Source organism: Vidua chalybeata, chromosome 11 (genome assembly GCF_026979565.1).
Source record: "Vidua chalybeata isolate OUT-0048 chromosome 11, bVidCha1 merged haplotype, whole genome shotgun sequence".
NCBI classification, from domain to species: domain Eukaryota; kingdom Metazoa; phylum Chordata; class Aves; order Passeriformes; family Viduidae; genus Vidua; species Vidua chalybeata.
In genome coordinates this window covers 5,298,165-5,319,542 of record NC_071540.1, presented here as the reverse complement: position 1 = coordinate 5,319,542, position 21,378 = coordinate 5,298,165, and the positions used below count along the sequence as shown (strand labels likewise).

The following is a 21,378-nucleotide window of genomic DNA, read 5'->3' as shown; positions in this document are numbered from 1 at the left end:
TTTTAATCTGAATGCAAACAAACAAAATCTAAGGATTTGAAATTAAAGCAGACATCATGTTCTCTGATATCAATCCCTGGCAGAGGATAAAAACCCAGGCAGATAAAAGCACACCAGAGAGCTCCAAAACCTGGATACCTTACAAATCCACTGAAAATATCTTATTTGGTGCATTACAGTGAGCAAGCACATATGCAAATGAAGGCAAAGTACATCCTTCTGTTAAGACCTTTAGTTTCTTTCACTTAATTTACTTTGCTCACAAGAGATGTCCAAATAGGGACAGGGATTGAAAAATTTCATGTTGCTTATCAAGACATAGGGAGATGCTTGCTATCCTGTCCCTAGCGGACAGATGGAATAACTGGAATAAACTACAGCTCCCAAATCCACTAATGTAGTATCTTCCCATAAATATGATCAGCCTGGTGCCTTTCACAGTATTTTGCCAAATACTATACAGACCTGACTCAGGAAAACACAAGATTACCTTTTTACTTCTTGAACATAGTCTGCATTCCTGTCAAACAGGTGAGTTACCGAGTTTTTGATTGCTTCATGTTTGAAAGATGAAGCTGTTCCAAAAACAGTAACATTGGGAATGGTTGAACAGAGCTGAGCAACAGCTTGACCCTGCAAACACATTATTATGTTAGTTCACTGACATGGAAATTGGTTGACAGAGTTTGCAGCTGCCCATTCACTCCTGACACAGCAAAACCTGAGACCAAGCACGTGCAGGCACTTCCCAAACTAGTTTATTTCCACTGAAATGGAGCTCAGCCACAAAAAAACCACACCTAAATCACAAGGATATTCTGAAGACAAAGCAGTCCTAATACAGCAGGATCATGCCTCCTTAAGGTTTCAGTGGGAGACAGCAAGTTGCTGTAACAAACGCTGCATAATAATCTGCTTTACCTCTTACTGATAACAATAGTTATTATTGATTATTCAAAATGCAGGAATAGCCCCCAGACACTCTAAGAGAGGTCTGCGGAAGGAGGGCCCCAGGCTCAAAACTGATCAACAGCAAAGGGGATAAAACAGCCTAGAGCACGGCCAGGAAAATCATTCTTCCTCCTGGTCTGGGCAGGAACCCAGTGGGGTCCATCAGATGCTATGCCAGCCTTAGATAGCACTTGGGGCTTTGAAGAATTTGTGCAATCAGATGTCTGTACTTTGAGTTCCCAGTTCTGGGCCCCAGAATTTACTGAATTTTAACCTCTAATTTCATGAGGCTGAGAGAAGGAAAGCTTAACAGCTGAGCCATCTAGATTTCAAAAACCATCTTCCTATGACCCTAGGTTTTGTTTTTACTCTTAACACACCAACAAAAGGAAACCAGACTTTTGGTTGCCACACCCTACCTCCTCTTGCAACCATATGATTGCACTGGAGCCAGCACAGTTACATGGATATACCCGGAAGTTTAAAAAATGGCACTGCCATTCCAAAAAAAATGTCAGATGGAATTCAGCAGAGTCTTACTTACATCTGCAGCCTAAAGATTGTCATTTGTAAACCGTATGCATGACTCGTAAAATCACCCAGGGACAAACACATTTCTGTTCACTCCAACCAGAAACCCTCATTATTAGTTGCACATCCCAGTAATTAGCACTTGGGTTTTATTTAGAGCAGGATAATTAGCTAACCCTGCATATCTTGGAGGTCTTGGCATCCTCATGTAATCTGCTGAATGTAACTCCAAGCTGAGCATCACCAGAGAGGGCAAGGTTATTATTTATATATGGTGGCACCCAGGAATTTCAGAGTGGTTTCCTGCTGGGTTACTCAGTAAATGCCTGCTCAGCAAGGCACAGCTTAGGAGATCCTTTAGACAGGCAAACAGACACAGAAAAAAGAGCAAGAGAAGGGATCATTCTCATTCCTATTTTGCAGATGAGGGATGGAAACCACAGCAGATTGAACAGCTTGTCCAGCAGCTCAGAGAAGCTCACAGGTAACGATGCTTACTCCTGTCATGGTAAATCCAACTCCAAATTAAAAATGACCTCTTCTTTTTAAAATTAGCCATAATTTTCCTGGGTTGGAATCCCCAGTCTCTCAAAAATCATAGGAAAATCCATTCCTGAAGGGCCTCATCTTGAAAGATGTAATGTTTGCAGGGACCAGAAAATGTTTCACTATTCTCGTATTTCATTTCTCTATTACTTACCATCTCATTCTAAACCCTTCCCAGATTTTAGCCTCCACAAAAAATTTAAGATAAAATTAAAAGAAAAAAAAATTGGGGATTTTGTAGTTGTTCTTCTCCTAGTAATTTTCGTAAGCAATCCTCTTTTCTCACTTTCTGCATCTCGCAGAAACCCAACACCCACGGTGATTTAGATAAATCAGTATTTTCTAATGCATGGTAGTTGAATGAAGTTCTGACATTATTGATCTATTCTCTAATTAGTTTTCCGCATTTTCAATCTAACTTGGGCAGAGAAGGGCTAATGAATATATCCTGAATCAAAACCACTGAATGTTTAAAAGGTCAAAGATTCAAGAAGAAAGCATGTTGATTCTTATCCTTCAAAAGACGATTAACACTTAACAAACTGACAGTCAGATGAATAGGAGAAATGCACAAAAACATCGGGACAGGAATAACCTATTTTCCTCTTGACTCAAACTCCTTAGTACCCTCTCCCTCCCCCCAGAGATAAGGAGATAAGCTTATCTAAAATCCCAGATCAGCTGGGAATACCTTCCAGCTTTCTGTAGATATCTGAAGCCTACAACTGACTCATATGACCAGTACTTTTATAATTGGATCAAGTATTTGCAGGAATTCCCCAAAACACTCTTCTACAGTTTTCTGAAATCTTAATTTGAAGTAGACTCTTACTTATTTCTGTGCAAAGTCTTTTTAGTAGCTCTATCAGAGATCTAGGAATAAAGGCTGATACTGGACTTTTCATAACTTTCCCCATCAAAACAGGAGAACTGAACTCAACCTATGAACTCAACCATTTCCCTAATTTCTGTGGAATTCAGCTAAGCTCCAAAACACCACTGTGGCTATGCAAGTCACTCTTAAGTCTCCTTTCTAATCCCTCAAATCATGTAGCTGCCTCTGGATTAGTTGCCACTGTTCAGCAGGTTACACATTTTAATTGCAAATACTGAGACCAGTGTTCAGAATATCTCAGCTGAAGCATCCACCAAGGGTTTTGCTGCCGAAGGAGGAGCATCCACTTCCCAGGGCAGCAGAGGTGTCTGTGCTGGCTCTGGTGCCCCTGCACGCTCCCACCACGGGCACACCAGCCCTGTCCTGTCTCTTGGATGCTGCCAACTGCTCTGTGGCAAACAGGGACAAGAGGCTTTTCTGTCTCCTCCCTGCCCAGGCAAAACCACATCAACTCTGCTACCAGCCTCTCTGGCTTTGGAAGCAAGAACCATGTTAGCAGAAATAGTGCATCAACTCCAAAACTTTCCAAGAGGCTGCTAAATTGCACAAGCATGGGTTGAAAAATATCCTTCACACGGATAAAATTTTTCATATACAATGCCAATTTCTGCTGACCAGATTCTTGCTTTCTGAACCTAGGAAAACTAGTAAGTTTTAATGGCAAAAAGTAATGATCACTTGTACAATTAATGTTACCTTTCACGGAATTTAGCAGTCTTTGGGAATAGAAAAGAAATCAGGCGATGCACCGAAGGGATAGACATGGTTACACAATATTCCCTTAAAGTGGAATTAATCTCCTTTAACATACTCATGTATTTTATCTACTACTTATCACAGAATCATAGAGTCATTCTGATGGAAAAGACCTCTAAGACCATCAAGTCCAGACACCAACTCAGCACCATCACCATGTTTTATCACTAAGTCATCCTGAAGTGCCACATCCACACATTTTTTGAACACTCCCAGAGTGTTCAGAGGCAGAACATCATGTGGTGAAACCTTAGAAAAATTAATAGCTTGGACTGAATAGCTTAGATTAAAGAAATTAATAGCTTGTGGAATGAAGGATGTCTGCTAATGCTGGATGTGTGTCCCCAGCTTCACAGTCTGCTTGATGGATTCCTTTTCAAGATATCCTGTGAATTCATAAAACCAGTATGTTGAACCTAATCTACACGTATGATTATTACAGAAATTAATACAAATTTATAGCCTTACAGTAGTTTTAGATCCAGGGGAAAAAAAAATTCTTCACATTCCATTGCTTTAAAACCCAAGTCTAAGCTTGCAGGATTGGAAACTTCTCATACTAAGATAATCACCTAAAAGAACGGAAAAGTAGTTTTCTAGGAAGTAACAATGAAATAGACTGTTTAGTGCATTTCAACAATTACAAAGAAAAGCAGTCATTGATATTTAAAAGTCAATATAGAAAGCATGAATAGAATGAAACTTACTAATCTAATTACCTTGTTAACACAAACTTAATGCTGGATGAAATAGAAATAAGGTGTACAAGTGAGTGGCTTTCCAAAAGGGTCTGACCTAATGCCACCAGCCTGACGTGCCAGCTGCACACTGAATTATAGCAGGCATGGGGCAGAATCCTTTCAAGAAAGCATCTTTTTTGCTATTATGTAAACTGAGGGCAGCCTGCTAGCATGAGAGAATAAACCATGTAAAAGATACCACCCTGCAAAACTGCAGCAGTAAAGAATTACCATTTCTGTGATATATTTCTGCAGCCTAAAGGTGCTACAGCATTTTTAAAAATAGCATTCAGACTTAATCTTGCACAAGAAACTTGTCTGGAACTGGATGTGAAAAGAATCCAAGTTCCAAAATGCTTTGATTCCACCTAAGCATACCTGAAGGTGCTGTGACGTACTCAAACACAGCAAGAAAACTGCAAGGGGAATCATCTACTGATCTCGTGGCACCAGGAGAGCTCTTCTCTGGTGTTAGGTGAAGTCTGATACACAACATTTCATCTCCTGAAGGTGTCATTTCCCAGTTACAGCAGAGGAAATTGGAAACCAAACACCGGGTGAACATTGCAGAGTGGACAAACTAAAATGTGATTATTGGACAAGCATAAGGCAGCATCTGCTCCTCTCAGCGCTCCACAAATGAGTTTTGGAGTGGAGGGAGAGGGAGAGTGACCCCGAGATAATGATCTCTCTCACTCTCAAAACATTTTCTGCAACAATTAGCAGGGTGTGTTTTTCCTACCCCTGCAAAATTGTGCAGCTGAGCTGCATCAAAAACTCAGGGCTGAATCTCCATCTGGCACAAATCCACTGCAGCTCAGTGGAGCTACCCAAGCAAAACTCTGCCAGGGGAAACAAACTCCGGCTGGAAAGGCAGAACAGCCAGGGGAGAGCTGAGCACTGCCTGTGACCTGGCTCTGCAGGTGACCTGGGGACAGGACATGTCCTCTGGGGAGTGCAGGGCTGCGAGAGGCAAAAAGAAAGCGCCTTCAAAGGCTGCAGCTTGCTTGGCTCAGGGGAATTTCTTTCTGTGCATGGCTCACTGGGCTTTTGTGTTTGATGAGCAGATTATGCTCTGAGGCAGTGTCTGGAAATGGGCTGGGCCGTGGCACCAGGACTCTCTGGTGCTGCTGAGGGAGCACATCCATTGCTTCAGAAGCATTTACCAGCAGCTCAGCCTCCACTGCCCTGCCTGGCTTCAGCAGCTGGGCGCTTACAGCAGCCCAGACTTGGTGCCACAGCGTGTGAGCTGATTTATCCCCTTCCTTGGCTGCTGGAGATGAAACAAGAGGAAAGCACTTCATCAAACGCAGAACAGCTATGAACTGCTAATATGAAAATAGCAAGTGCAGCCCTGGTACCAGGTGAAGGTGTCAGCAAAGTGGGCTGGATTAATGCCCTGGCACAGTGTGCTGGCCAGGACCAGCACAGGAGAAGAGTCAATTCTAATTACTCACATTCAAGGAGTTCTGACTCAAACACAGGAGTGCTGTTTAATGTGCTCCTCCCTGCTAAGTGCAGACAGAGCAGCCTACCCATACAGTACTTAAAAAGGATCAGGAATGCTCTGAGATCTGTTTTAACAGGATCTGGCTTTCCTACCATCTTACTCCTGCTGTGCTCCCAACCAGCTCAGAGCTCAGGAAACACATCCACATCTGCCGGGAGCAGGACCTGCCTGGAGGATGACCCAGGAAACAGATACCTAACCTTGCAAAAACAAGGTATGAGCAAAGAAACCTGCCTTCAGCCTGAAAAATACAGGCCAAGGAGAGATTTCATGCTGAGCTTGTTGTAGCTGTAAACATATATATCCTACCAAAAAGATCGAAAAGAAGTGCCCCAAGAAGAAAGAGGACCTAATTTTAATTAATGGGTAACACCATTAAATAAAAGATACATTAACTGTACAAAGATACATTTACTGGCCATGAATAAAGTCTGGAAAAGTTTTTCACTGGGTAAGACAGAGTGGAGAGAATCTGAATCGATAAACACTTAGGTATTTTTTCAGGAAGAAATTAGATCATTCTTTTGAAAGGGTTCCTATATGCTGTTTGTGATAGCAGGTGACTAGATTGACTAAGAAATGGCAGTTCTTTGTCAGATAAAATATCACCACTTCAGTGATTCAGCTGGGAACACATCCTCAAATATTTGCAATGTATGCAGGGGAGACACAATAAAAAAGAGGGCTCCTGCCAAGCAGTAACAAATCCTGCCAGGATGGCCTAAATCTGTTGCCAAGTCAGATTTACCCTTCAAATTCAAACATGAGAACTGCATCTGTAACTTACTCTGCTTGCATTTCCTCTGCTGCTGAGCCTGAAAGGGAAGGTCAGACAACAGCTTCAGGAGAAGCAATCAATGCTCCTGCATGGAATGCGGCTTATTTTTAGTATCTGCAAGATTGAAATGCTAAAGAATTGGCTGATAATTCTGCCTTGAGTCTGAGGAGTTAAGTGATGAGACTGGTGTTTACAAAATCTTGGTAAATAACCAAAGCTTTGTGCTCTAAATATTCAGAATAGGAAGTACATGAAGAACAAACAAACAAGCAAATGGACATAATGGCTCTCTCGCACAAATATAAAGCCTTGGAGGAATTAATTTTCCAGGCAGATATCACAGAAATAGAGACTGGATTTATTGAGCCTCAAGGAGAAAAGCATAATGCTTTTTTCATTTTTTTTTTTTTACTACAACAGTCCTGTATTTATACTAATTCACCAGTTTACATTAATAACTGTGAGCAGAACTTTATAATCTCATACAAGCCTGTGCTGTGACTTGCACTGAATGCACTGACTTAGAGTCTTTGTTTTAAAGAACCGATTGCCCCTTAGAGCAGACCAGTCCCAGCAGGGTGCACACTTCTGCTCCTTTTTCTCAGGGTATTTTCTTCAGTTGTCACTTTGCTTCACTTTAAGGAGATGTGGGAGTGTATTTGTGAAGGGAGCTACTCTTCCATTGTCTCACAGTCATTTCAAACATTAATTGCAGTGTTTTACAGTTAAGATAGATCAATATATGTCCTACAGTAAGCCATATGTTCTTGCACAGTCATTATTTTGAGCATAAATAACTATTTTTGATGTTTAGTGTTAGCTGGCTTTCTCCCAGATTTAGCAATCAGTTCAGAAGGGCACTTGAACATTTCTGTAGCTTCAAGCATTTAAACTGTATTTGTATTAGACAATTCTATTTTTTGTTCGTTATTGAACTGCCCTGCTACTCAATTTAACAGTTTAATCAGAAGTTCTAAGTGTCCTGCCAAGCAGAGGCTGGAACGGGGAGCAAATGGCAACTCTGTTAGATCTTAGTCAGCAGCAGGACTTGAAAAGTGTTCATCTCTTGTCAGAGCCCGAGGGAATCATGGAATGCAGCTGTGAGCCTGTTCTGTGCTTTCTGAGAAGGCTCCTGAAATGTCTTCAGCCTCCTTCCCTGCCCAGGGTAAGAGCTGAGAGTCGCTCTCTCTTAACTGCCCCTGTCCCCAGGAGGAAAAAAGAGACAGGAAAGCCAAAGCAGCCCCTCTTCCAAGCAATCAAGATCAACAAGCTGGCCCTATGAAAACCGAATATCATCTCTTCCTTCAATCCCCCTTGTAAGCACTGCAGCTCCTCCTCCTCTGAGGGAAGGGTGCAGAAGCAGAGTTTGTGGGTGTCCTCTTGTCCCCTGGTTCAGGGACACCTGGTGCTTCCCTACAAGTGGCCACGTCTCCTTCCATGACCAGGGAAGATGGCACAATGCCCTGACCTCTCCAGGGAGTGGGTGGCAGGGAAGGCACTCATTTGGTACCTGGAGCATGATTCAAGTCTGTAACAGAGAGACAGGTGTGTGAGACCTTTTTCAAGACAAGTTATCTTGGTATGTTTCCTTTTTTCTCTCCCTAATCTTTTGATCTCCCCTGGAATTTCTGGAATAAATAAACTGACTTATCTAAAGCATCCTGTCAGACATTAAACCTACTAATCACACTCCAGGCACAGATGGGAAGACAACTGCTATAGTTACCTCACTACCAAAAGTATCTATCACCAAAAGAAGGCCACATAAATAAATTGAGATAATACACAAGAGTATATGTCCTAGAGAATTTTCCCTGTCTCCACTTATTGAAAAAGCTGCAGGATCCCCCTAAAGAGGACTGACTAGCTGGAACAAAGAACCTAACAAACATTTTTGAAGCAACAAGTTCTTTTTCATAAACTGCCTGAAGCAGCTAAAATAATGATCTTGCATAATGAGAAATGAACAATTAGAAACTTCTAGTCCCACATGGAGCCTATTGTCTCATTAAAGTGCTCTGGAATTTCTCTGACATTTAGAAACAAACTAAACAGATTTCCATTTGCTGAAAGTGGGTAAGGGCATTCTATCTATTAAAGCAACAGCACAAAAATAACTCTTTCTATAGCTGCTTCAGTGCCAGTTTTCTGTTCATTAACAAAGACCTTTGTGAGAATGATGTGTTCAGTCTGAAACTGTCAAATTTTTCAAAGGATTAACACACAGATTATTGGAGTAACACAGACCCCTCTGAAATCTTTATGTCTGCTTAGCAGAAAGAAAAAAAAAATCCACACACCTTCAGAGTGATACATTGCCTGGAAAACCTATCAAGCAATGAGAAAACTTCCAATTCTTGCTCTCCATGCTCTTCCCTTACAAGAAACAAGGGGCTGTGTGAGGCCCTCTCCCCTGGGACAGTGATCAGCATCCTGGCTTGCAGGCTGGCCAGCCCTGTCTCCCTCTTACCTACAGTCCTCCTGGATCCTACACAGCCCTCCATGCCTGACTGGTCAACCTGGCTGCTCTTCTGCATGGCTGGCCTTCCCCTTGGAAACTCTGGTTTATTTAACTACTTAGTAAGTGATGGATCTGATTTCTCCTTGTTCTCCTGGCAGCCAAGCAGGACCCATCCTTCCTTTAGCTTCTCTCAGGGGAGGTTTTGAGCAGTCACAGCTGAGGACCAGGCGAAAGCTGCCCATTGAACAGCTGGGATGAGAGAGGAAGCCAGCAGCTCCTTCCAGGAACAGCCCAGCACAAAGGCTGGGCACTAGAGCAGAAGATACGTGAGAACTGACATTGACAGAGCATTACAAGTCCTTCAGGAAAAGAAGGAGGAAATAACAGAAGTGAGTGAGATCAGAAAGAGAAAGAAACACAGGAATCTGAAAAAGGAAGAGGGGTTCAACTTTTCTAGGTACACAGGTATGTGCGGGGATTGCTTTGGGGCTAATTCTGTATGCTCAGCCTACGCAGGGTCTGTACAGTGCCAGGTGGGCCAATGGCCTTAGAGCTACAACTGAGACTTTGATTCCTGTAGAATATTCTCCTGAATGTGTGGCCTCATGTTGCTTTGGCAGCCCTGAGTTCCACAGGAAGAGATTTAACACTACAGAACAATAGTCAACCGTAACACTCTGGGCTGTACTGTGCCGGAGCATAATACGATTATAAATTCCATTCATTGACACCAGTATTCCAATAGGACTGAGCCTTCACTGCCAGTGGGATTATGGCTGGCTAAAAATACCTTGTACAGGGAACTCATTAATTTATTCCTTTGATTACAGCCTTCATTTCTATGAGAACCTGAAAGAAGGGCTAAGGGCGCAGAATTAAGGATGGCGTGTTTGGGGCTGCCCACCAGACCTCAGCAGAAAACAGAACATTAATTTAGCATAAATAAGGCATAACAAGAACACAGAAAAGGTACTCCAGTTTCAAAGGCTGCTATGGTCTCAGCTCATAAAATCTGTCTCATGAAAAAGGACTGCATAATTTCAAATGTAAACAAACTTTCCAGCCAATATTGCAGTATTTTGCACAAAACTTTAATACTTTCCAAACGATTGAGATTTTCCTGAAAGATACTTCAAGGAACTGGTGACACAAAATGCTGCCTCTTTATTTCACTGTGTGGCCTGGTATTCTCACAAATTCATCCTTTGCCCATGCCACACAATGCCTCCTCAGGAATGATCCAAACTACAACATGCAGCAGCCACCACTGGCTACAATTTCAAATTTGTACCTTTTCCTCGGGGATCACATGAGAACTTTACACTGCTTTCAATCCCTCCACAACAAGAGGAAAAGAAAATCTTTCACAGTGAAAGCACCACACAAACGCACATGTTATATGCACAGGAGTATTCCGAGAGGGACATTTACTATGAGGAGGATTATGGTTACATACAAATACCTTTTGCAGGGAGCTTATTTATTCCTTTCACTACACCCTTCTTTAACATAGAAGTACAACATGTGTAAAGTTCAGGAATGCAATATTTGAGACGACGCCTGATCTGCTGACAACCAATTAGGGGTTTTTCCATGCGATTTTTTTCATAGAGTCTAGAGCCACACCATTTTTATTTCATCAAAAGCTCCTGCCAACCATTCACATCAGCATTTTGATGGGAAAACAGATGCAGTTCCTCCCAGTGCAATCTCTCACACAGAGGAATATCACACCAAACTGCAGATTCTGGCTCATTTCAGGAATGAAGACACATCAGACTTTCAGTTACTCAGCCTCAGGAAAGGAAGAGAAGTTCCAACTTACCACCCCACCTCCTGCTGAGTGAACCAGCACAGACATGCCTTCTCTCAGGTTAGCAACCTCGAAGAGCATCATGTAGGCAGTTACAAAGTTCATGGGAAATGCAGCAGCTTCGGAAAAATTCATGTCATCTGGGATCCTGTAGACAAATTCTACTGGGGTACACACAACTTCAGCCCAGGCATTGTAGTTTACAAAAGCCATGACTCTGTCTCCAATCTACAAACAAGGAAGAAAACAACGCTGAGGATCTGACTGCAGTTGAGACTGTAGAAAGCAGCCTGTGAGACCTGCAAGTCTGTTCAAGGTGTGGGGCACTGGCTGACTATGAGGAAAATACTGCTCCACATCTTTGGAAAAACAGCAATTAAGCTGTTCAGCTTTGGGCTTTTACTGTTTCTACTGTTAACAAAACAAAACCCAAAAGAAGTTAAAGCCACCTCTTCCTTTGGTTTTTTTTTTTTTTTTTTTTTTTTTTGCTCCACTCTTCTCTGATAGAGCAGTCTTCTATCATCACTAATACAGATCATCTTTTGCTAACACAGCTCCCAAATAACAAATGTAAACAATGAAAACAGCATTCTTAGCAATAACCAGGAATTTTGCTAAAGAGAAAGAGATGAGGGGGAAAGGTTATAATTATATTGATGAGAAGCATGGAATGAAGAAAATTATACCCAGGATAATTTTCACTTTGTTTTCTCAGTCCTCACAGTAATTTAGAACTACTTTTCCTCTGTGTGGATTGATAAGGGAAGGCCTTGTGCTCTGGTAGATGGAGCACATGAAAGGGCTGCAAAAGCTCACATTCAGAAGATAACACCATCTGTACCCACTCTCTATTCTTATCATCTTATTAACTGATTCTACCAAGATATATCCATGATTGCAATCTCCACAGCCATGTGTCAGAGCAGAATTTAGTTCTATAACTTCAAATAAGCCACCTTAAACATCAAAAATATACCTTTGGATTTTAAGGTACTGTTAAATCTACAAAGTGAATTTGACAAGATTTAAAGGAGCAATGAAATATTATCTTTCATTGCAACATTTCTCTGCTCAGTTTCTTCTGAAAATATATGGTAGTGAAAGCACAATTCACTACGGAGAAAAAAAGGCTTTCTGCAAATGTTAGATACGGTTGGCTGCTCCTAGGAACCCTTCAGAGGTCCAGGCACATCAAGCTCAACGGTTTGTATATGGCCTTCATTGCAGCTTGAGGTTTTTAAAGCAGAGACACTGACCCTTCTCAGATGGACAAGAGTAACAACAGGGCACAACAGGCTTGGAAAGCAGCACTCACCTCAAAGCAGAAACTGGGCTGCTGGGTCTACAAGGGGACTACAAGGGACGGCCACACTGAGCAAATGTTTGGCCAGTGTGTATTGAAATCTTCACAGGTACAACTCTTACAAACTGTCAATAATTCCTCACCACCAACAACCCCATGGCATCTTTTATCTTGCCTTAGACCCTTTGCCTTTCTAGAATACACCACCAAAACAACAACCTGAACCATGAAAGGAGCTCTGCAATGGAGCCACAGGATAAGACAGGAATAGCATCAAACTCCAGGCCTTCATGTTTTAACTAAAACTAACAGCAGCTGTCCCTCTAAAATAACTTTGCTTATCTGCCTGATGCTCTCTTACATTCTACAAATACTCTCTAATGCTTTAGGAACTACAAGTATGGAGTAAAGCACAACACTTTTGCCTTCAGGCAAACGTTTACAGCACAAGCACATTTTGGTCTCCTGAGTCATCACTTTTGCTTTGGGATATTGCAGGTTTGCTCGAAGCTGAGCTGCTGCTGACAGTTCTGAAGGCTTGTCGCTTTTAGAATGAGAATGCTGAAACAGAGCTGTCATTCCAATTTCACTGAAATGCCTCCTCCTTTTGAAAAACATTCAAATTAACAATGCCTCACTGGTAATCACTCTGTGATTCCCTTTTGCTCGTAGAGAAGCATCTAAAATAGAAAGTCTGCTAGGATTAATTAGTGCAGATGTTAATATGCCCTACATCCTTGCCAAAAAATCATAAATGATTACCAAAAAGAATGCAGAAAAGTCCCTCTTGGTGATTCCCAAGGCACTTGGTAACATTAAATACCACATTTTACCACAGACACTATTCAGAGCCAAGTCAGATGAGACCTCATTTCTTGAGAATCATCCCCAAAACTGGAGGGAGATCAGGGCTGATACAGCTGTCATCATCAGAAAGCAGCTTTTTCTTTTAATGGGAGAAGGAATAGGCATTACACCTATTTTAGAAGGGCTTGAACTGGAAGAGATCTACCCGGGGAAAGGAGGTCAGAAGACACAGGGTGCAATCTCTGCCATTACTGTGGACAGAGGTAACAACATATGTCGAGGAGACACCAAGCATCTGGTGTGCCCCTACTCTGTGCAAGAATTCCATAAAGAAACCAACAGAACGTTCTTCCATCATCCTCATGGCATGTTCTCCTGCTGCTGGATTCATACCCATGCACAGCTGTCACTCTGAGTGTGGACCCTGTTCTAGATCACTCAAACACAACCGTGGCTATGAGGGCTACGTGTGAAAAATAAAACACGACAGCTTGTTTCGGTTACAGGGAGTACACCCGTGCACAGACATGCTCCACAGTCACAACAAAGATGTCACTTTTATAAAGAGACACAGTATATCCAGTCAGGTGCAGTGTTAATCAAACAAGCACCATATGCTGTAGCCCCATGATGCCCTTTAAAAATAGCAAGAACTTTAAAAATGAGAGTACTGATCTGGAGCAGAGGCTTTTTAGACTCCTTTCAGAGAATATTCTTCGATATGGAGCACAGCTATGAAGTACAGATGCTAGAGCAGAACTACTGAAGCAGCAAAGGTTTTCAAACAGCAAAATTCTCATTCAGTTGTTGCTTGTAACAAAATATATCGAAAGATTACAACTTGTTTCAAGGCAGAGATGGGGCAGGAAGGGAACTGAGACAAATCCCCTAAGAAGATCTCATCACTGAAACCGTAGTTGAAACTCAACTGGCCATTACCTTCAAATTTTAGCTGTTTGAGAAGAGAAAAAATTCTGTCTTTAGATAAAAATACTTATATCTTCTTAAGATCCAGTTTTAATAGGAATTCAGAAAATTTGATTAGCTTTTGACATGACTGAGTCTGCAAATAACTAAGATAGAATTGACATGTATTAACTCAGGATTTATTTCCAAAATTTTCAACCTACTTAGGCAATAAAATGCAAGTTTGCAGTGAATATAGATGTTTAATATCAATAGTAGAATAGGAGGCAGGACAAAATGCTGCTTATATGCCATAAGAGATACCAAAGAGTCCATAACCACTTATGAAAGCTTTATTATATACATCAACTATTTGAGATTTATCACAACCTGTCAGGTGAAACAGATATTTCTCCTGAGCAATCAGACTAAGTCCCATATCCAGAATCATAATTCTAATTTAATCTGCACCTCATTAATGCACAGAGTTTTAAGAAGCAAAGCTTACTGTAAACAGGACTCTGTTAACGCAAGATCAAAAGCTGGAACCAGAATCATCAGCACCTGTGCTTTGAGTAAAAGAACAGTGATGACAGGAAACATGGCCAAGAAAGGAAACTTAACAAGCTAACTTAATTTCTTTCATTTTGTTAAAGTACATCACTCACGCTTTCCAGTTCCTATTTAGCCATCAGGATGTGCACATGGCACAAGTGACTTTCAGGAAGGATTTGAAGGAGATGACAATGGTGGATTCAGAAACTAATTCAAGAGGTCATTCTCATGCTTGGGAAGCAGCAAGGAAAAACTGACCTTTCAAATCTCAGCAGGGTGGTGAAGGCTGCTGTCACTGGCAGAGCAGAGGGGATTAGAACTGGTGATTATTTATATGAGACTTATAACTCTCACTTTGGGAAAAAAAAAAAAAAAATTACCTCAAATCCTTTCACGCTGTCTCCAAGAGCTTCTACAATTCCAGAACATTCAAACCCAGGAACAAGAGGAGTCTTAGGAGGGTTGTCAATATTCCCCTGTCGCACCATCAAATCAATAAAGTTCAAACCACTGTAAAACACAGGGGGAAAAAAAAATCAAGACTATTACCACAGATCAAAGTAGAGAAGGAAAACTTGACCCGAGTGATGGGACAGCCAGAAAACTCCAGGGCAGCATTAAAAAGCTGGGCCCTGCAGGGTCATGGGACCCAGCAGACATTCCCACTCTTGGGATGCTGAGCCTTGGGCAGGGAGTACATGTGCCAGGTCACCACAGCTGCCAGCAGCCCCAGACTGCTCAGCAGTCACACAGGGCATTTCAGAATTCAAGACAGTGAAACGCTGTGATTGCTACAAATGCACTACTAGCTGGCAAGTAAAGCCAGGTCAATTTAAGAAGAAAAGCCCAAGCCTCACACATTATAGTTATTTTGGGCTAGGAGCCACATGATCTAACTCTCCTAACCTTTGATGTGACCCCAGGAATGCATCTTGTGTTTGTCTGAGGCGGGAGTCCAAACTCTGGCATGAACTTACAAAGTTACCAGATAGGCTTCTGTTTTAAAACTGTGCCTTCCTGGATCACGTTTGAATGTTTTTTCAAAAGTTATTAAGGTCTTTGAAGTCCTCAGGTTTGATGCTCAGAAAAAAATACAAGTCTTTCCCTGCAGTCTCAGCTTTGCAAAAATCCTAAAGCACTTTTGCATTGTTTTTTGTATGCAATTTTATTACAGAAAATTTTGTGGTTTTCTAGGCAGCCACCAAAAAAAAAAAAAAGAAAAAAAAAAGGCACCACTTATCTACTATGTGCATATATTGATTACTGCTGGCCTTAATGACATAGTTAAAACTTTAAAACTCCTAACTAGCTGAAATACACTTCAGCATTGATCCATTGTTCCGAAACACAGCCCTGTTTTTATGGTCAGCCAAGCACACAGCCGGTCCTACTCACACATGGGATACCAGCAACTGCCTGGATGCGCCACATTACTGATGGGCACAAGGATTTATTAGATGCAGCTTTAGTCAGATACTAATCAAGACACAGACAGACTGAACAGACCCAACAAATTAATAGGCAGAACAGACACCCAGCCCTAGCACGACGACAGCATGGCATTCATGGGATGTAGGTCACTGGGGAGGGGGAAGGAAATCCCACCAAATGTAAGCATGCGTAATTGTGGTGGAGGGTTTAAGAGCAACCTGAACCCACAACTTTCACCATACTCATACACAAAGCTTATAATATCAACCATATGGGAGGTTAAGAGGGGTTTTCACACAGTTAAGCTGGCAAACTTGAAATTATTTTGGAAAGGTCACTTCTTATCCAGTGGGTAAGACCACCTCCTGCATTGCCACTGTGGCGCTGATATGAAAGAGAAATTCCAAATAGCAAAATGCCTGCAAGGCCACCATAGTTTGGAGAAGAGGAATAAACCAACAAAAATTCCAAAACAAACCACAAACCCAGAAACCTCACAGCACTGATGATGGCAACCTCTGCCTGTGTACATTAACTTCAGCAACAGTCTTTTAAATGCATATTTCCACACTGCAAGCATTTTACAAAAAGTTAACTTTTCCCTACATTCCTGCAAGAAAAGGCAGATGGAGGCAGGACTGTGATGAGGGAACCTGGGCACGAACACACCCCGTGGTGTCATAACAAGTAGGCAAGAAGGAGACAGGTGGATATGCAAAGACCATTGCTCTTTGCTGCTGACAATGATCACTAATAGATTCCTTCTCATGAAGTCAATTGTCAGGTTTTGAAAAGGCACATGTTCAATTCTGCATCTAATGACATAGTACTGGCAGTTCAGTTCTGTCCTAGTGCCATTTCTTTTCCATCTGTTTTTTCCCCAAAGGGGGATAAAGGGCAGCAAAATTATATCAGGAGTTCATCTCTATTACAATGAACTTACAAGACCTCACACTAGAACAGGTGTGATAAGGGAAGAAAAAACACTACACAAGGTAAACAATAATCAAGTCACAGGTTCTTATTATTTTAATTACTAGTTGAACCATGGAGTGTTGACCAAGCTTTCTAATAATTTCTAGTCACTTTATAGAGAGTTTCTTCTTCATTCCCTTTCATCTCCTTTATTCTTACATGTTGTGGCATCCCTGCTGCTGTCATACATGCATTTGTTCCTATTCTTCTCCACGTCGAAGGAAGGACAGAAGTTTTATTTTACCTGAGAAATTTGAAGATCAGTAGATCTGAAAGCATGATTATGGTATACTGGTCAACTCAGCTTTTTTTTTTTTTTTTTTTTTTTTTCTTTCCTTTGAATACCCAAGAGGTCCTATACCCAAGATGGATGGCAAGTTTTGTAACTTCACTGAAGATACCCACCTCTTTCATTGGGATTCAATCAACAGCACACTCAGGAAAAGTTTGACTGCACAGAGGATCACAAGAAAATATGTCTCATGAAGAGTGGTAGGTTTAGAGATTAAGCACAATTTATTTCTTGTACTAGTGCAAACCAGGATAGCCTGTTCTGGTGAGCAGCCAGAGAAAGTGACTCCTGAACTTTAAGTAAGGGCAGATGCAGAGGGAGAAGTGTAAATGCAAAGCAATCCAGTGACAAACAGTACACAGCATGTTTTTAATCCTAAATCAAGATCTGGATGCAAATGAAGATAGGGAAGGATATGAATTACCAAGATAAATACATTGACATAGGGGTTCTGCAAGAACCTCCCTGTGACAGAGCAGGGATGTCTCTGTAACCTGCACAAACTGTGCATTACTGCAGGCTGACTTTATCAAATATGGAATTATCCTTGAATCTGAATCTGACTGTCTCAGTCTGCAATGCTCTTACCTTTACACCAGGTCCTTTTGAGGGCCTTGAATATTATTCTCTATACTTGTGGTTTAGTTTTGCTGCATTTTTATTTCCCTTTTCTTAAGTGTGGCAACAGTCAATTTGTTTCTCCTTGTTCCATCCCACATACTCAAGGATGCCCAGTACCTTCCACTGCAAAATCCCAAATCATGAAGACCACTCCATGACACGTTGGTTTGAAGAGGTGCTGCTTTTGATCTTATCTCACTGTAAAAATCCACTAAAATTAATTACTGAAATTAATGAAATGCCACAGAGCAAACAAGAGGACCCTGAGTTTTGCATTCTTAAAATCCTTCCTCTTAACCACAGCCAGCAAACGGCCCAATCTTAAAATTAAAAAAAAAATAAAACAAAAAATAAACCCCAAACCCAGCCATATCTATACATAAGGGAAAGGTTTAAAATTATCAGGTCTCATGTTTTTTTATGCAGAAACCAACACCATATAAACAAGACTGCCTTTAGGAGCAACATTGATTCTCTTCCACTACTCTGTTACAGTTAGGATTTCTTTTATCTGCTCCATTTTTATAACGAGCCTTTATCTCACAGTCACAGAGTCAGAAGGGTCACTTCTGCCTCATTCCTCATAATGCACATGTACAGCAGCACAAGGAAGAAATAATTATAAGAGAAAAAAGAACAACAGAGGGAGGTAATTATAGGACACTATTGCTTATTCACACAACCTATCTGAAATATGGCTTCCATTCACTCCAGCTACTTGTCTCATCTTTTAAACAGTCTGTATCCCAACATTCTGCTGCCTGCAAATTACAATACAAACAAACACAGGAGTTTCAACTGCTTCATCATTATCAATCAAAAATTATTTCAAGAAATATGCACAAGCTGTGACTCATCTTGGTCATCGATGGCTGTTCCATTTCTTAGTCACTGAATAAGCCTAACACATGACTCATCTCAGCTGACACATTTTCAATTGGATCACTGATATTCCAGACCTTCAAAAGAATTATTCATTTGGCTTAGTACTAATAGCAACATCTCCTCCATCTCCTCCAATTCTAGAACCATACTACACAGTGTATACATACAACTTAAGGGGGTCTAAACATGTGATTCAATTGGTTTTACCCACGGGGAATTCAGAGACCACACAGAACTTGCTCTTCTATGGGCATATACTATCTATCAAGCATGTGCATATCCTTCTTCAAATAAAACTTACTTTCCTCCATCAATTTGTTGAGTCTAATAATAATCATAATCATCATCATCATCATCATCTCTACTGGTCATCAACTACAAAATTGATTCAACAGAATACGCGTTTTGTAAGAAGTATTGATGACTGGAACAACCCATCTTGCATGTGTTCAGCACTGCCCACATCAACATGTGCCCTGGGCAAAGCCCACCCCTTTCTCACTCGGTCTCCCATGTCCATCATCATCCCAATCAATCCTCTGCATTTACAGGCTTGGGTCAAGAGGATCAGCAAATTGATTTTGCCTTGCCTGGAAGCACAGTTTGGTGACCTGGTGACATTTCAGCCCTGTGGCCATTTCCAGTCAGGAATGACAAGCAGATGCTCTCCAGCCTGCAGGCTTCTCCAGCATGAAGGGAAGCTCCCAAGACACACGGGGCATCGTGCAACCTGGCAGTTACCTGTGGAGCAGCTGAGCCGGTCTTCTGGTGTCAAACAGCACGTGTGCAACTCACACAGCTCTACAGACACTGCAGCCCTGGAGAGCAGCTGCAGCTATGCCTGCACAATTCTATTTTACAGCCAGGTGTTCTTGTGTAGGTAGCTTGCTATTTGTGATACATACACAGATACTGGTTTCATGAAAGTGGAATTCAGACAGGTACGGGAAAATGCTGTAAACCCCTGACACATTTAGAGGAATATATCCATGTGCTAATAACATTTTTAGTTTTGCATGTTAACTTTTGTTAACTCAATGGCTGAAGAAAAACCACTCAGGTAACAGAACCATTAGTTCTATTCACTTAGCACAGAATTTCTTGCATTTCCCATTGTGGCTAGTAAAAAGAAAAAAATCCCCAGTACCAAATGTGAATGCAAAAAATCCCAGTCCATTATTAACTAGTACTCATGCAGATTAATGGACATCACTATTTTTCATAGGCAACACCTTGGTAGGGGGAATACTCACAATGGTCACAAACTTTATGAGCCCCATTAAGAACAGGATGGAAAGTACAGCATCTGAACAGATCAAGACACTCAGCTACATTAACCTACCAGGATATTCCAAATCTGAAGCAGATCCACTGATACATGATTCAAAACAAGCTCACTCCCCCTTACCGGTAACATTTTAAACACAAGTTCCTTCTAAAGTAAACAACTTGGCCTTCACCTTGGAATTTATCTTCCAGAAGCACCATGTTTTCACATAGCAGAAAAGGACAACAGAAGATAAATCCTTGCCTAGGCAAAATTAATTCACTCTTTGGTAAACATCAAGTTGTGTAGTAAGATCCTAATGTGGCTTCTGTCACTCAAAAAAATGAATCCTATTTTCACAAAGGAACATGTGCACTAAGAACCAGCAATCTAGAAAGAACAGTCTGCTCTGATTGTCCAAAAAAAAAAAAAAAAAAAAAAAAAAAAAAAAAAAAAAAGCCATCTAGGAAAGCTCGTTTCAGGATGCTGCCAGACCGTAGCCATTTGTCTCCTGGACACAGGGACTAACACTGGGAAATTATCTCAAGGTCTGGCCACGCTGCCACAGCAGCTCCGATGAAAAAGGATGCTGACTTAAGTAAGTGATTCCCGGAAGAAAAACAACAGCCAGTGTGTCAGAAGGGAAAGAGGTGCTGAGCAACACGCACAATCTGGCATCCACATTTCTCAGAGAAACCCAAACCCCGAAGGCACTTGGCCAGGCTTTCCCCCCCTTTTCTCCTAGCTGGTAGCGTGAAATACCACTGACAATCTTCTTCCCTTTGCACCTGCTGCCGAGCGCACACAAACCCCGCTGCCCGCCCCGGACCGGGAGCCCGGAGCTCAGCGCTGAGCCGGCGGTCCCGGCGCCGCCGGGGAAGGGACGGGGCGGCGGCTGCCGGGAGCGGGGCTCCCCCGCGGGGAAGCCACAGGTGAGGGAAATCGGCGCCAGAGCCGGGGGCTGCGGGGCTCGTACGGCGCGCTCCGAGCGCAGGGATGCCCGGGGTGGCAGCGCGGGCACCCCGCACCCGCCCGCGCCCCCGGGGGAAGGAGAGGGCGAGGGGCGATACTGGACCAGGCTTTGACGCGGATCTTCAGCTCGCCCTCCTGCGGCTCCGGCATGGCTTTCTTGGACACGCGGAGCTTGTTGAGCCCCCCGAAGGCGGAGAGCACCACGGCTCGCATCTCCTTGGCGTCCCCGGCGCGCAGGCTGCCGCCCGCGCCGCCCTCGGCCGCCTCCCTGCCGCCCTCCTTGTCGATCATCTGCTCCGTCTCCTCGGCTCGCTGCGCTCCCTCCTTGGCCATGGCGGGGCTGCGGCGGCTCCCGCGGCGCCGCCGTGCGAGGCCGGTGCCGC

The 21,378-nt window shown here is 42.4% G+C and overlaps 1 protein-coding gene across 1 annotated transcript in view; it reads right to left on the bottom strand.

Moving 5' to 3' along the window:
* VAT1L (vesicle amine transport 1 like) overlaps positions 1 to 21,378 on the bottom strand; it is a 55,508-nt gene extending 34,130 nt beyond the window's left edge. Inside the window, exons 1-4 of the mRNA XM_053953194.1 lie at positions 21,099 to 21,378; positions 14,933 to 15,062; positions 10,994 to 11,209; positions 491 to 633 (exon numbers count right to left, since the gene is read on the bottom strand). Coding sequence (XP_053809169.1) covers positions 491 to 633; positions 10,994 to 11,209; positions 14,933 to 15,062; positions 21,099 to 21,328 — 719 coding nt within the window. The 5' untranslated portion in view covers positions 21,329 to 21,378. The remainder of the gene's footprint in view (positions 1 to 490; positions 634 to 10,993; positions 11,210 to 14,932; positions 15,063 to 21,098) is intronic.